We start from the raw sequence: 12,070 nt of genomic DNA on the forward strand, positions 1-12,070 counted from the left end.
ACCCCCGCGCTCTGGCCGCGGCGGAGCACCCTGTGCTCTTCGGGTCCGATACACTGTTGGTTCTCCTTGGACTCCAGACCCCGCGCAGTTCACAGCCGGCGCGCGCGAATCGGGCTCGACTTCCCCTAAAGAAGGTTTTCGGTGAGCAGAACGAAAAGTGCTTTTTCCTAGGACTTGGTTTTCCGAGATTAGGTCTCCATGATCTGGAATGTCTTGCCCCAGACTTTGCCTGCCTCCGCCGCACCTGCGTCTCCAAACCAACATTTTCCTCGCATAAGGCACGAGCGAGGAGGGAGGGAGATCACCGGGATGCGAGCTCCACCGGGGGCCGGGGTCGGTCCTCTGTCATACCCCCTCCTACCACCTTCCTGTTCCTTTTCTCTCCTGGCTTTTTTCTCCAGCCTCTGCTGCCCTCAGCCCCTCTGCTGCTGTCACCCGACCCTGCTCCTCAGCCGGCCTAGTGCGCTCCTCACCTCCCACCCCCCCACCAGTTTCTAGCGGGCTCTTGGAGGGCTTGGCTCCTAGCCCCTTCCCGGTCACCACGACCACATCTCCCAGCCCTAAATTGATCAGCGCGTCCCTGTCCTCCTCCCCAGGCCGAAAACAGGGCCAGGCAGGCAGTGAGTGGTCGAGTTGAGGGTAACTGGACAGTTGGGGACATCGGCTCTCCGGAGACTTTGATTGTGAGAGCGAGTTTTGCTAGGGAAGGGGAGGGGCCAAAGGGGTGTGGGCAGGGCAGAAGGAAGAGGCCTGAGCCTGGGCCCGGGGACGGGTTTTACCGCTCAGCTGTGGCGGCGGCGGCGGGCTCGCGCCACCTGTCCGAGTGCCACCTGGTGAGCGCGGCGCAGCGGGGCCAAGCCCCTCCTCCTGCGGGCCTTCCTCCCTCCTCCCGGCCGGAGCTCTCTCTCCACCGGGCTGCCCAGTCCCGGGCCCCGGGGCGTTCGGACCCGCGTTTCCATCCGGTTCTTCTCCTCTCGCAGGTCTGCGGAGAGCTGGGGCTGAGTAAGCACTCAGGGTTAACAGTGGACTGACTGTGGCTTCAGGGAGCGGAGTGGAGAGCGCGCCCGACCACCATGCCGCGTTCGTTCCTCGTCAAGAGCAAGAAGGCTCACAGTTACCACCAGCCGCGCTCCCCGGGACCCGACTATTCCCTCCGTCTGGAGAATGTCCTTGCGCCAGGCGGAGCAGGTACGGAGTGTGAGGGCCGGACGGGGCTCCCAGGGATATAGATTCTGAGCCCCGCCACACCATCACCCAGGAACCCGGCAGGGAGACCCTGACACCCCCTTTGCTGCCTTTTCGTTTCCTACCGTCCGCGTGCCTTCCGGGATTGTCGCCGAGGTGCTACGGCCTCTTTGCTCCCGCCAGGTCTGGGAAAAGAGGAGGACGCTGGGGTGCCACGGTCTGGGGGGCGCCACTTGAGAACCACTGGGCCCAATCAGGCCCAGCCTGAGCTCCTATCTTCCCTCTTCTCCTCAGGCAGCACCTCGAGCGCAGGCGGGGCGAAGACGGAGCGCCGGGGTCGTCTGTCCCCCGAGTCACAGTTGACTGAGGCCCCAGAGAGATCCTCCGTATCCCCCGGCAGCTGTGAGGGCAGCGTCTGCGACCGGAGCTCAGAGTTTGAGGACTTCTGGAGGCCTCCGTCGCCTTCTGTGTCTCCAGGTAGGAACCTGTTGGGAGCTCTGGGGCCGGGGCAGCAGGGAATAAACTGAGGCGGCTGTGGGTGGAGAAATGTTAAATGGATGGCGGAGAGTCTTTCCGAGCGGAGAGATCTTGTTCATGGGGTAAAGGGCCTGTGGGGGAGGCATCTGGCTTCTCTGGGACTGTTTGCTGCTTGGATCCGAGGCGGCTGGACCCGGGTTGTTCATTCCTAACATTCGTTCGACGGAGACCGTTGGGGAGAGAAAATAAATAAGTCGTCTTGACAGACAGCAACCTCGATATTTCGTTTTCTCATCAGTTGGCTGTTTAGAAAGAGCTGGAATCCCAAAACCCAGATCCCTGACTCTCAAACGGAGAACTGGGCAGTCTTTAAAACTTCCTCTGGCTCCCGCAGCATCGGGCCTGGTGGAGCTGGGCGCCAACCGGGAGGGACGGGTGGGGACGAAAATCTCTGCCCTTCTCTGAGTCTTCGTTCGCGCGGATTGGGGGACTGTTTCAGTTTTCGTTCTGCCGGGTTGGCCCAGCCTTGGGGACCAGGCCATTGACTTAATTTCTATACAGCAGCTGAGGTTTGAGCAAACGTTGGGTGGGAACAAGTCTTGGGTTCTGGCCAGGGAAGGAGAACGCAAACCAGACAGATTCTGCCAAGTGCCTGTTATTTCCAGATTGCACTTACTAGTTTTAAAAGAGAGCCCCAGGGGCGCCTGGGTGGCTCAGTGGGTTAAGCCTCGGCCTTCGGCTCAGGTCATGATCCCAGAGTCCTGGGATCGAGCCCCGCGTCGGGCTCTCCGCTCAGCGGGGAGCCTGCTTCTCTCTCTCTGCCTGCCTCTCTGCCTGCTTGTGATCTCTGTCTGTCAAATAAATAAAATCTTTAAAAAAAAAAAAAAAGATAGCCCCAACCCCATCCCACACTCAGTGTGTTGACTTGGCTAAAGCCATAACTCCAGAGAGTGTGTCTGGGAGCCTGCGCCTGGAGGATTCCAGTTGGCTGTTCAGGACAAGGCCTGCAAGACTGGATGCCACCAGAATCTCTCCGACAGAAATCTGGGGTGCAGCCTGTCACACTAACCGCTAGCCTGGAGTGTGCGCTGGAAACAGATTTGTAAATCCGTATGCAAAATGGAGAAAGCATAGCTTGGGTATTTGGTTTTATAAAAATTCACGTTGGGCATGGCGTGCAGAAGGCCACGAATATGGGAAAGCTATGTCCCCGGCAGGTGGTGGCTAAACCATTATTGTAAATTGTTATTATTCTCTGAGAAATTTGGGGTCCCACCCATATAACTACGACAGTAATGAGAATAATGAGTATTTGGCAGGCAGTTCAAGCTCCAAACCCTCTTCCCTCTGCCCCTTTGCTACCTGCACTGGCTATTTAATAACTGTTCGGAATGTTAACACCTTCCCGTTTTGTGTTTTTTGTTTTTCAAACAGATGTCTTCGCCAGGCCAGGCTGTATTTTATTGGTCCTCTCCTTCCCTCCTTATCTATCCCGGAAAGTAGAAGACAGAGTGGGAACCTGTAGGGCCCGGGAGAGTGTTGGCGCTGGACGCTGAGTCCTCTGCGTAGGAGCACTGTCCAGACGCTAACGGCAGCCACCTTCTCCCGCTTAGCTCAGCTCAGAACATTTTTGCAGCACAGACAGCTTGGCGCGCTTTTCTCTGCGGGACCGCGAAGTGCTCGGGTCCCGCCAGAAAAGACCCTCCTAACACTTCCGCTCCCCTGGCGCCGAATTTACCCATCTCCTCGACCGATGTCATTTTAATTATCCGTTTGCCGCCCTGCCGCCTCCAGTGATCCTCGAGGCCCCAGAGACCCGGTGTGCGTTTTATCCTGGGGGCGTTATGGCACCTAGCGCGGCGCCGGGCGCACGGAGTACTCCGCCAGTGCCCGGCGACTGGCAGACGCCACCGGGCGGCCTCCGCCCCGCCGTCTGAAGACTAACCCGACGCCCCCTTGTGCCTCCACAGCCTCGGAGAAGTCGGCGTGCCCGTCGCTGGACGAAGCCCAGCCCTTCCCCCTGCCCTTCAAGCCGTACTCCTGGAGCGGTCTGGCGGGTTCTGACCTGCGGCACTTGGTGCACAGCTACCGGCCGTGCGCCGCACTAGAGCGCGGCGCCGGCCTGGGCCTCTTCTGCGAGCGCGCCCCGGAGCCAGGCCACCCCGCGGCCCTCTACGGCCCCGAGCGGGCTGCGGGCGGCGCGGGGGCCGGGGCGCCTGGGGCAGGCAGCGCAGGAGGCGGCGCTGCGGGCGGCGCGGGCCTGGGGCTATACGGCGACTTCGGGCCCGCGGCTGCAGGGCTGTACGAGCGGCCGACGGCGGCGGCAGGAGGGCTGTACTCTGAGCGCGGCCACGGGCTGCACGCGGACAAGGGCGCTGGCGTCAAGGTGGAGTCGGAACTGCTGTGCACCCGCCTGCTGCTGGGCGGCGGCTCCTACAAGTGCATCAAGTGCAGCAAGGTGAGGCTCTCGCGCGCCTGGCTTTGTCGGCCCCGCGCCCGCGCCCCCGGCCCGCGCCCCTTGGCCCCTCTCAGCGGCCTTCTCCCCGGCCCCACCCGCCTCAGGTGTTCTCCACGCCGCACGGGCTCGAGGTGCACGTGCGCAGGTCCCACAGCGGCACGAGACCCTTTGCATGCGAGATGTGCGGCAAGACCTTCGGGCACGCGGTGAGCCTGGAGCAGCATAAAGCCGTGCACTCGCAGGTAAGCGCGGCGCGCATGGCCGCGCGCGGCCCTGTTCAGGTTTTCGCATTCGGGGGTGTTCTGCTTCTCCGTGCAGCACCGGCCACTCTCCTAGCAGCTTTTCACTTGGGTTTCCCCGGACTGCCCCCAGTCTCCTCCACCAAGTCCCTTTGCCCAGAGGTAGGTGTGTAAGGAAAGGTGGCTGGATCTGGCTTCGAGGCAGCCCTGGAGTTTGGTGTTACATCATTGTTAAGCCTCCAGAGGGTGATCCAGATCACAACTCTGGGTTTGAGGAGGGTTTCTAAGCCCTCTTGCTGCTGATATAACAGATTTATTAGCTCTGGGTTTTTTGGGTTTTTTTAGATCTTATTTATTTATTTGACACAGAGAGAGATCACAAGTAGGCAGAGAGGCAGGCGGGGGGGGGGGAGGAAGCAGGGGAGTCCCCTCTGAGCAGAGAGCCCTATGTGGGACTCGATCCTAGGACCCCGAGATCATCACCTGAGCCGAAGGCAGAGGCTTAACCCACTGAGCCACCCAGGCGCCCCGGCTCTGGGTTTTTTTGTCTTTTCACTAAATGGCTGTCACTTAATCTTTATTGACCCCTCCCAACTGAAAAGAAGGCATGTTCGCTCATTTAGAGCATCCAGTAGCATATCTGTCCTGTTATTACTTCATGCATTCCTTTATTAGTATTTGTTGTCCAACTTCCAGCTGCTAGGCTCTTGAGAACCCTATAACACACCAGGTCCCTGACAGGGTGCCACTCCGGAATTTTTCAGTTTAGTTGAGTGACAGAGGATAGATAAGCAATTAAGCACACAAGTAACTATGACCAGCAAATGCTTACTTACAGAGACTTATTTACTAAAAAGAGTACTATTTTTCCATCTCAACAGGAGCTGGAGGGGGCGGTGGTCTCAAGTGACTGAGGTCTAAACCCCCTGTTGAGGAGGGTGGAGAAGTGTTTGTAAATGGGTGTCAAAAAAGCAGGGTGGGGATACGTTTTTTGCTGTGGGGTGTGGAGGGTTGTGGGTGAAAAGTGTTTGGGTAGAAAAAGTGTTAAAGGGGAAGAGGCTGGGGTGGGGAGGGCGAAGGCTGGAAATAAATCTGGGGAGAGGGAAGATGCGGCAGGCTAAGTGAAAGGGGAGCCGGAAGTAAGGGAGAGCCCTGGTTTTGGGGATTTTGTGGTCGATGTAGTGGTGAAGAAGATGGCAACCTTCATGACTACAATAGGAATGCCACGTCTTTCTACCCACAGGAACGCAGCTTTGACTGTAAGATCTGTGGCAAGAGCTTCAAGAGGTCATCTACGTTGTCCACACACTTGCTCATCCACTCAGACACCCGACCCTACCCTTGTCAGTACTGTGGCAAGAGGTTCCACCAGAAGTCAGACATGAAAAAACACACCTTCATCCACACTGGTAAGCTGAAGGCCCTTGGCTTGTCTGAAAACACCTGGTGAAGGCTGGCATGGAAGAGCATTGTTCTTCCCCCTGACGCCAATGTAATTCACCTTTGCTGTGATATTCTGGCTACAGAGTGAGTGGTAGATGAGGCCTTCTAGACAGAGTTAATCATTGCAGTGTGTTCAAGAAAACAAGGAGGCGGATTCTCTTAGATTCATTTACATACAAGGTTCTCCCCAGAGGGGACTTGGTGTGGGGTTGCGTTTGAAGAACCACTCAGCTGGTCAACCTCAGGTTCTCCATCTTTGCAAAGACTATTTTCCTCTAGTTTAGCTGCTGCTCCAACTGCTGCCCGCTCTGGGTGAAATACTAAGCTCCAGAAAGTGAGGTCTTTCCCCAGGGCTCCCTCCCAGCCTTTTAGGAGAGCAGGAGGCATTATGTGTGGTCTCTTGGCTGAATTTCTTGCAGTCTAAGCGCTTACTCTGATTGAGGAGGGAAAAATAAGGGTAAATATTACTAAGCTGTCTGCTAAGTATTTTTTAAATGCATTATCTCATTTTATCACAAGAACTCTGGGAGGTAGAGACTATTCCTTATCCCCATTCTAGAGTTGAGGAAAGTGAGGCACAGAAGGGTCAGGTAACCTGTCCAGGGCCCTGGCCCTGACAGCAAGAGGCAGGGCCAGGACTTAAATTCAGGTCTTTCTGACCTCTAATATCTATTATCTTGATGACTACTGTTTTCTATTTTCAGAGTCATTAGAGTTGGTAGATATAGAAAGCTTCTGTTCACTTACTGCCTTTTTTGAAATATCAGCAAGTTCATGCCATAATAATGGTAATTCTTTACCTATTATAATACTTTATAATTTACAAACTGCTTTGAAACCTATTCCTTCTTTAAAAAAAATCTTTCCCTCCCCTTTTTAAGATTTTAGTCATTTATTTGAGAGAGAGACAAAGAGGGCATGGTGGGGTGGGGAGGGGGGCAAGCCAACTCCCCGCTGAGCCAAACATGTGGCTTGATCCTAGGACCCTGTGATCATGACCTGAGTCAGACGCTTAACTGACTGAACCACCTAGGCACCCCATCCCTTCTTTTGATCTTCACTCCCACCCCAGTAAGTAGCCTTAGGGTGATGAAACCACGATGATGGAATGATTTACTAAAGATCAGACTGAGAGTAACTATTAGGGCCATGGAACGCTCTGTATTCCAATCCTGGGATCTTTCTCTAACATTTTTTGATTGTATATCAGTGGGAGTTTTTATGCCAGGAGCAGTCTCTTTAATAGTAAATAAGACAAGTACAAGAGACCCAGAATTTTACTTTATTCCGGAATATGAATACTGATTCAAAACAAGATGTGTTCCAAACACCTACCTTTGATGCTTATAAATATGTTTGGACAGTGTAGATATCCCTTTAGAAAACCCAGAAAAATATCCTACTTTAATCATGACCCCTTACCTGAAATTTCCTTGTAACTCACTCCTTTTAAGTAAAATATTCAAGACCCTTACCAAAATGCAACTAGGATCATGACTCAATGAAAAATTAAGTCTTTATCAAGCATTTACCTCATAGCTAGAGTTTGTTTCTCAGATTTGTTTGATCCTAAGGGGATAAGCTAAGTTTTGATGGGTGGTTCCTTATCAAAGAAGTCAGAAGCATGAAGACAGAAAGGGGCACAGCAAGAGGGACAGAAGTTTCCTCAAAAAAAAACCTCATCTATTTTGTGCACTTTTCTAAGACCAAACCCTGACCGTAATGCCATGCTGAGGCTCTTTGGAAATTCATGCTATTTACCCAAATATTAAACAACACATGAATTGCGGGGAAAGACAAAACTTTTCCTTTTCCTTTTTTTTTTTTAAAGATTTTATTTATTTATTTGACAGATCACAAGTAGGCAGAGAGGCAAGCAGAGAGAGAAGGGAGGAAGCAGGCTCCCTGCTGAGCAGAGAGCCTGATGCGGGGCTCGATCCCAGGATGCCGGGATCATGACCTGAGCGAAAGGCAGAGGCTTTAACCCACTGAGCCACCCAGGCGCCCCTCCTTTTTTTTTTTTTTTTTTTAAAGATTTTTATTTATTTATTTGGGAGAGAAAGAGAGAGAGGGTGGGGGGAGGGGAGGAAAAGGAAGAGGGAAAGAATCTCAGGCAGACTCTGTGCTGAGGACAGAGCCAAACAGGGGACTTGATCTCAGTGCCCTGAGATCATGACCTGAGCTGAAACCAAGAGTTGGAGGCTCAACCAACCAAACCACCCAGGCGCCCCTGAAGCTTTTTCTCTTCGTTATTTATTAATTTATGGTGAAGACTTGCTATAAAGAATCCTTATAAAAAGAAAGTAAAATCAAGTTGGAAAGGATCCACTATTTAAGAAATTCTTTGTGACCCAAATGTGGATTTTTAAAAATAAGACTTTGAAACATGTCTATGCTTCAGATACATTCTATTGTCCTTCAAGAGCAAGAAAGAGTGCAGGCTCACTGGTCCATACAAACCAACACCCACTTGGAAACACAGATTTGAAAACTTCCTCTGAATTAGAGCAGAGTCACATGGCCCCCACCCCCACATTGAACATCTGCTGCGGGTGCTCTCTGCTTCTAAAGTCAGGGGTGTCTTGCCAGGGTGGATTCAGCTGTGAGTCTGGGCACGTGGCCTTTGCTGTTTCCGTTTAGCAGGAAACGGTTTGAGGCCTTTTGCTGGGAGCCCACACTCAGAAAGTCTCCCTTTCACCTGGTGCACCCGTCACTTCCCAGGACTTGGTTGCAACACGTCACCCTCCAAGTCCCTTGAAGGCCTTAGACTGTGATGCAGCCAGCTGCTGCCAAGAGCATGTGGGCCACTTTGAGTCCCCTCTAGCTTCATCATAAACTCACACTTCCTCCCCTCCCCTCCTCCATTCCTCGCAGGTGAAAAGCCCCACAAATGCCAGGTGTGTGGGAAGGCATTCAGCCAGAGCTCCAACCTCATCACCCACAGCCGTAAGCACACAGGCTTCAAGCCCTTTGGCTGTGACCTGTGTGGGAAGGGCTTCCAGAGGAAGGTGGACCTCAGGCGGCACCGGGAAACCCAGCATGGGCTCAAATGAGGGCCCTGGCCGGCTGCAAGCAGCAGTTACACAACACTACAGAGGGCAGCCTCCCCACTTGCTACCGTCCACGTCTGACTTCTCAGGCCCTCCAGTCCAGTCCAGAGCTCCCAGCAGGGTGAGCTCCTTCACCTTACTTCCGGGAACTGCAAGAAGGAATAAGTTACCTTTTCAAAGTTCAGCCCAGAGGGGGAACCAAATGACTCACTGGGCTTTGGACATGTCGAATAGGCTCCCGGACACCCGAAGCCTCGGAGTCAAGAGGGGATCAGCTAAAATCTTGGGCCCTGCAGTTCTTCCCATTCCCAGCCCTGCTCCACAGACAGGAAAGTCCTTCGAGTTTTTTCCCTCCTCTTGCCCCACCCCAGATACTTGTGTGGAGGAGAAGTCATCATTTACAAGGTGGACACGTGCTAATGCTTTTATCTAGAATGAAAAATGAGTGTTATTTTTTTTCTTTCTGGGGAGTCTGTTAACCCCTTTCTACTGGGTGCTGCCTATAAATCTTGGAGGAATCAATTCTCCTACTCGAAGACTGGTTCAGGAAATGATTTGGGGAAGGAGCTTCATACTTTTGAAATTACAAAGTACCCTGGGCAGCCTGCAGGCAGGAGCAGAAGAAACATGGACTTGGTGGGGGAGAGGAGAGGAGAGGAGAGTCCTCTCTGCAGGAGGCTTGTGAAGGCTCCATCACTGGAGGCGGAAGGACAGAACACCACCTCTAGACAAGATCTCATCCCCTCATCCAGCAGGTGCTTACTGACCACCAGGTCCCAGGCCTCTGCTAGGCATTGGGGAGCCAGAGATTAAAGTTACGTCTGTGCCCCTGCCCTCAAAAGCTGACCGTTGAATCCCCAAGTGACTGAATCTGTTTTTTCCCTCCTAAGGAATTCAGAGAAGACCAAACAAAATCTTGACTCTTCTTTTCTGACACGTTTGGATTTTATCAAACATAAACAACAACAAAATAGCTGAAGAGATACTTCCAAGATCCGTGTGTATATTCAGTTTTTTACTGTTAAGCTGATATTTTTAAGATGTCTAAGCTAGCAGGCATGTGGAGTGACCCTTCATGTGTACTCTAAAGAAAAAAAGTGGTATTTTTACTTTGATGAGGTTTGTAAATGTTTTTAGATCTTCTGGAGTGCATTATGTTTGTTAATACGTATTTATTAGAATGACGTTTTAAGTTAATAAAGTATTAAGACTCTGACCTATTGCTTTTCCTTCAGGCAGGGAATTTGGAAAAGACCTTTGTTTTAGTCTGTGGCAGGAATTGGCACTGAAAGAAACCACAGTGGGGGATTAAAAGCAAAGCAGACAAGCCAATATCCAGAAGAGAGTAAAATCCAATCGCTCCGATTTTCATTTGCTTTCTCTTTCTATACCTCTAGGATCCTTTCTTTCTTAACAGAAAAACTAGGTATACAAAACTAAGCTCCTACCTTATAAAGTCACTAGTGGGTCCACATGAACATAGGTGCTCCTGAGGACTTAGGGCTGCTTTTGTTGGTTGGTTGGTGGGTGGGTGGGTGGGTGGTTTTGGGTTTTGGTTTTTTTTTTTACAGGCCAGACGGCTCCAGATAAATAAAGAAATCACAGGTCTTAGGTCCAGAAATTGAGTGTTAGTCAAAGCTCTGTCACCAATATGTTGTGTGACTTAGGCACCTTCTTTGGCCTCCCTGCTTCCAATTTCCTTGACCATAAAATGTGGATATGGTTCTGTCATTCCAATCCAACCCTGTCTATTTGATTCTGGTGAGACTGGAAGGGAGAGAAAGTATGTGATACTGGTTAGTTGCCTCACCTAAGGCAAGTCTCAATCTAAAGACCCATCAGGGGCAGTAAAATTGGAATTTGGGTTATTTCTGGTTCTATCCCACTTGTGGGAGTTTCTTGCATGAATCAGTCCTTTATGAGAATGAAACCAGAATAAAGGAATAAGGTCCTGACCTAGATACCGACTACCTGTGCTCATTCTAACCAGCCAAGCTATGCATGGTTCAATGGTGACCATGACTGTCCATTTCAATTCAAATCAACTTAACACATATTGACTAAGTACCTAACATGTGCCTGGCACTGTTCTAGGTGGTGGGGACATAGCAGTGAGCACTGTGTCCTGTGGAGGTTTATTTATCGGGTCACTGCTGAGTCTTTAGCTCCCAGAACAGTGCCTGGCACACAATAGAAGATCAGTAGGCATTTGCTGAGATAATAGGTAAATAAGCAAAGAAAATAAATCCTGCTTCATCTTGACAGTCAAGTCTTTACCCACGTCTGCTTTCTAGAGCACAATCGGAAGAGAAACTGGTCAAGACTTTAGGAAACCAATTGAACACAGGACTCCCTTGAGCTCGTGGGTAAGGGGGCTTCGACACTGCTTTTCTCCATTCTCACCAAATCTCAGTCCTTGGTTGTGCTCACCTGGTTTTCAACACCACGTCTTTCCGTGTCAGTTTACTGTCATTCAAAATTTAAATTTGTCTATAATGCAGTTTAAGATAATTTTCCAGAACCAATGGGCGAACCAGTACAGCATCCATGAACCTCTTCCTAGTGTCCTGGGAAACAAAATTCCCAATGAATAAAGATCATAAAACGTCCCTCCCACAGAATTCACTGTGCACACTAGTTGATTATTTCCGACCTGGTTTGAAAAGTAGAGAACTTGCATCGAGAGGTAAGTAGACTGATTGAAATCTAGTTATCTGTCCTGTCCTTCTCTTATGACATTTAGAACTTCTGGGCCATTTTCATAATCCTTGTTTATGCTATAATGAGAAGTTGTAATTTTGATGTTAACAGTATGCTTTTTTAGGGGAAAAAACCACATCCTAATATCCTCAGTTCAGAATCAAAACAAATTACTGTGACTGTTACCGTGTGAAATTTGAAGATTGCAGATATCTCTTTTAATGTTATTACCTGACTCCATTAAAAATAGATCGTGAATATTCCGTGTCACATTATTCATGAGGCAGGCTCTATGCCTTTTGTCTGCCGGAGTAACAGTAGAAAGGGTAACAAGAGACACCAGAGCACACCTTTGTTTCTTTCACTAAATTTTTAATAACACCTCCAGCTAGCCAGTTGGTGAAGCTCAGCTCTTGCATAAAAGTGGAAAAGCACAGCTATCTCAGAGAAGACCAGCTCTTTCACTAGCTAATTTGAGTTTGCGTTCATCTACACCAGAGATGATTAAATTACCTATC

At 50.8% G+C, this 12,070-nt stretch overlaps 1 protein-coding gene across 2 annotated transcripts; it reads left to right on the forward strand.

Moving 5' to 3' along the window:
* Positions 1 to 1,061: 1,061 nt before the first annotated feature.
* GFI1 (growth factor independent 1 transcriptional repressor) lies at positions 1,062 to 10,067 on the forward strand (the record flags this gene model as incomplete). Of its 2 annotated transcripts, none has more annotated exons than XM_080802309.1 (6): positions 1,062 to 1,188; positions 1,480 to 1,662; positions 3,633 to 4,120; positions 4,225 to 4,362; positions 5,603 to 5,768; positions 8,677 to 10,067. In XM_080802309.1, the coding sequence occupies 6 exons, from the start codon at positions 1,074 to 1,076 to the stop codon at positions 8,853 to 8,855; spliced, it is 1,269 nt and encodes a 422-aa protein (XP_080658435.1). In that variant the 3' UTR covers positions 8,856 to 10,067. The 2 variants fall into 2 exon arrangements, with proteins under 2 accessions (XP_080658435.1, XP_080658436.1); XM_080802310.1 differs by having other exon boundaries at positions 1,074 to 1,195; positions 1,484 to 1,662.
* Between the last annotated feature and the right edge of the window lie 2,003 nt (positions 10,068 to 12,070).

This window comes from Martes martes (assembly GCF_963455335.1).
Source record: "Martes martes genome assembly, chromosome: 4".
NCBI lineage: Eukaryota > Metazoa > Chordata > Mammalia > Carnivora > Mustelidae > Martes > Martes martes.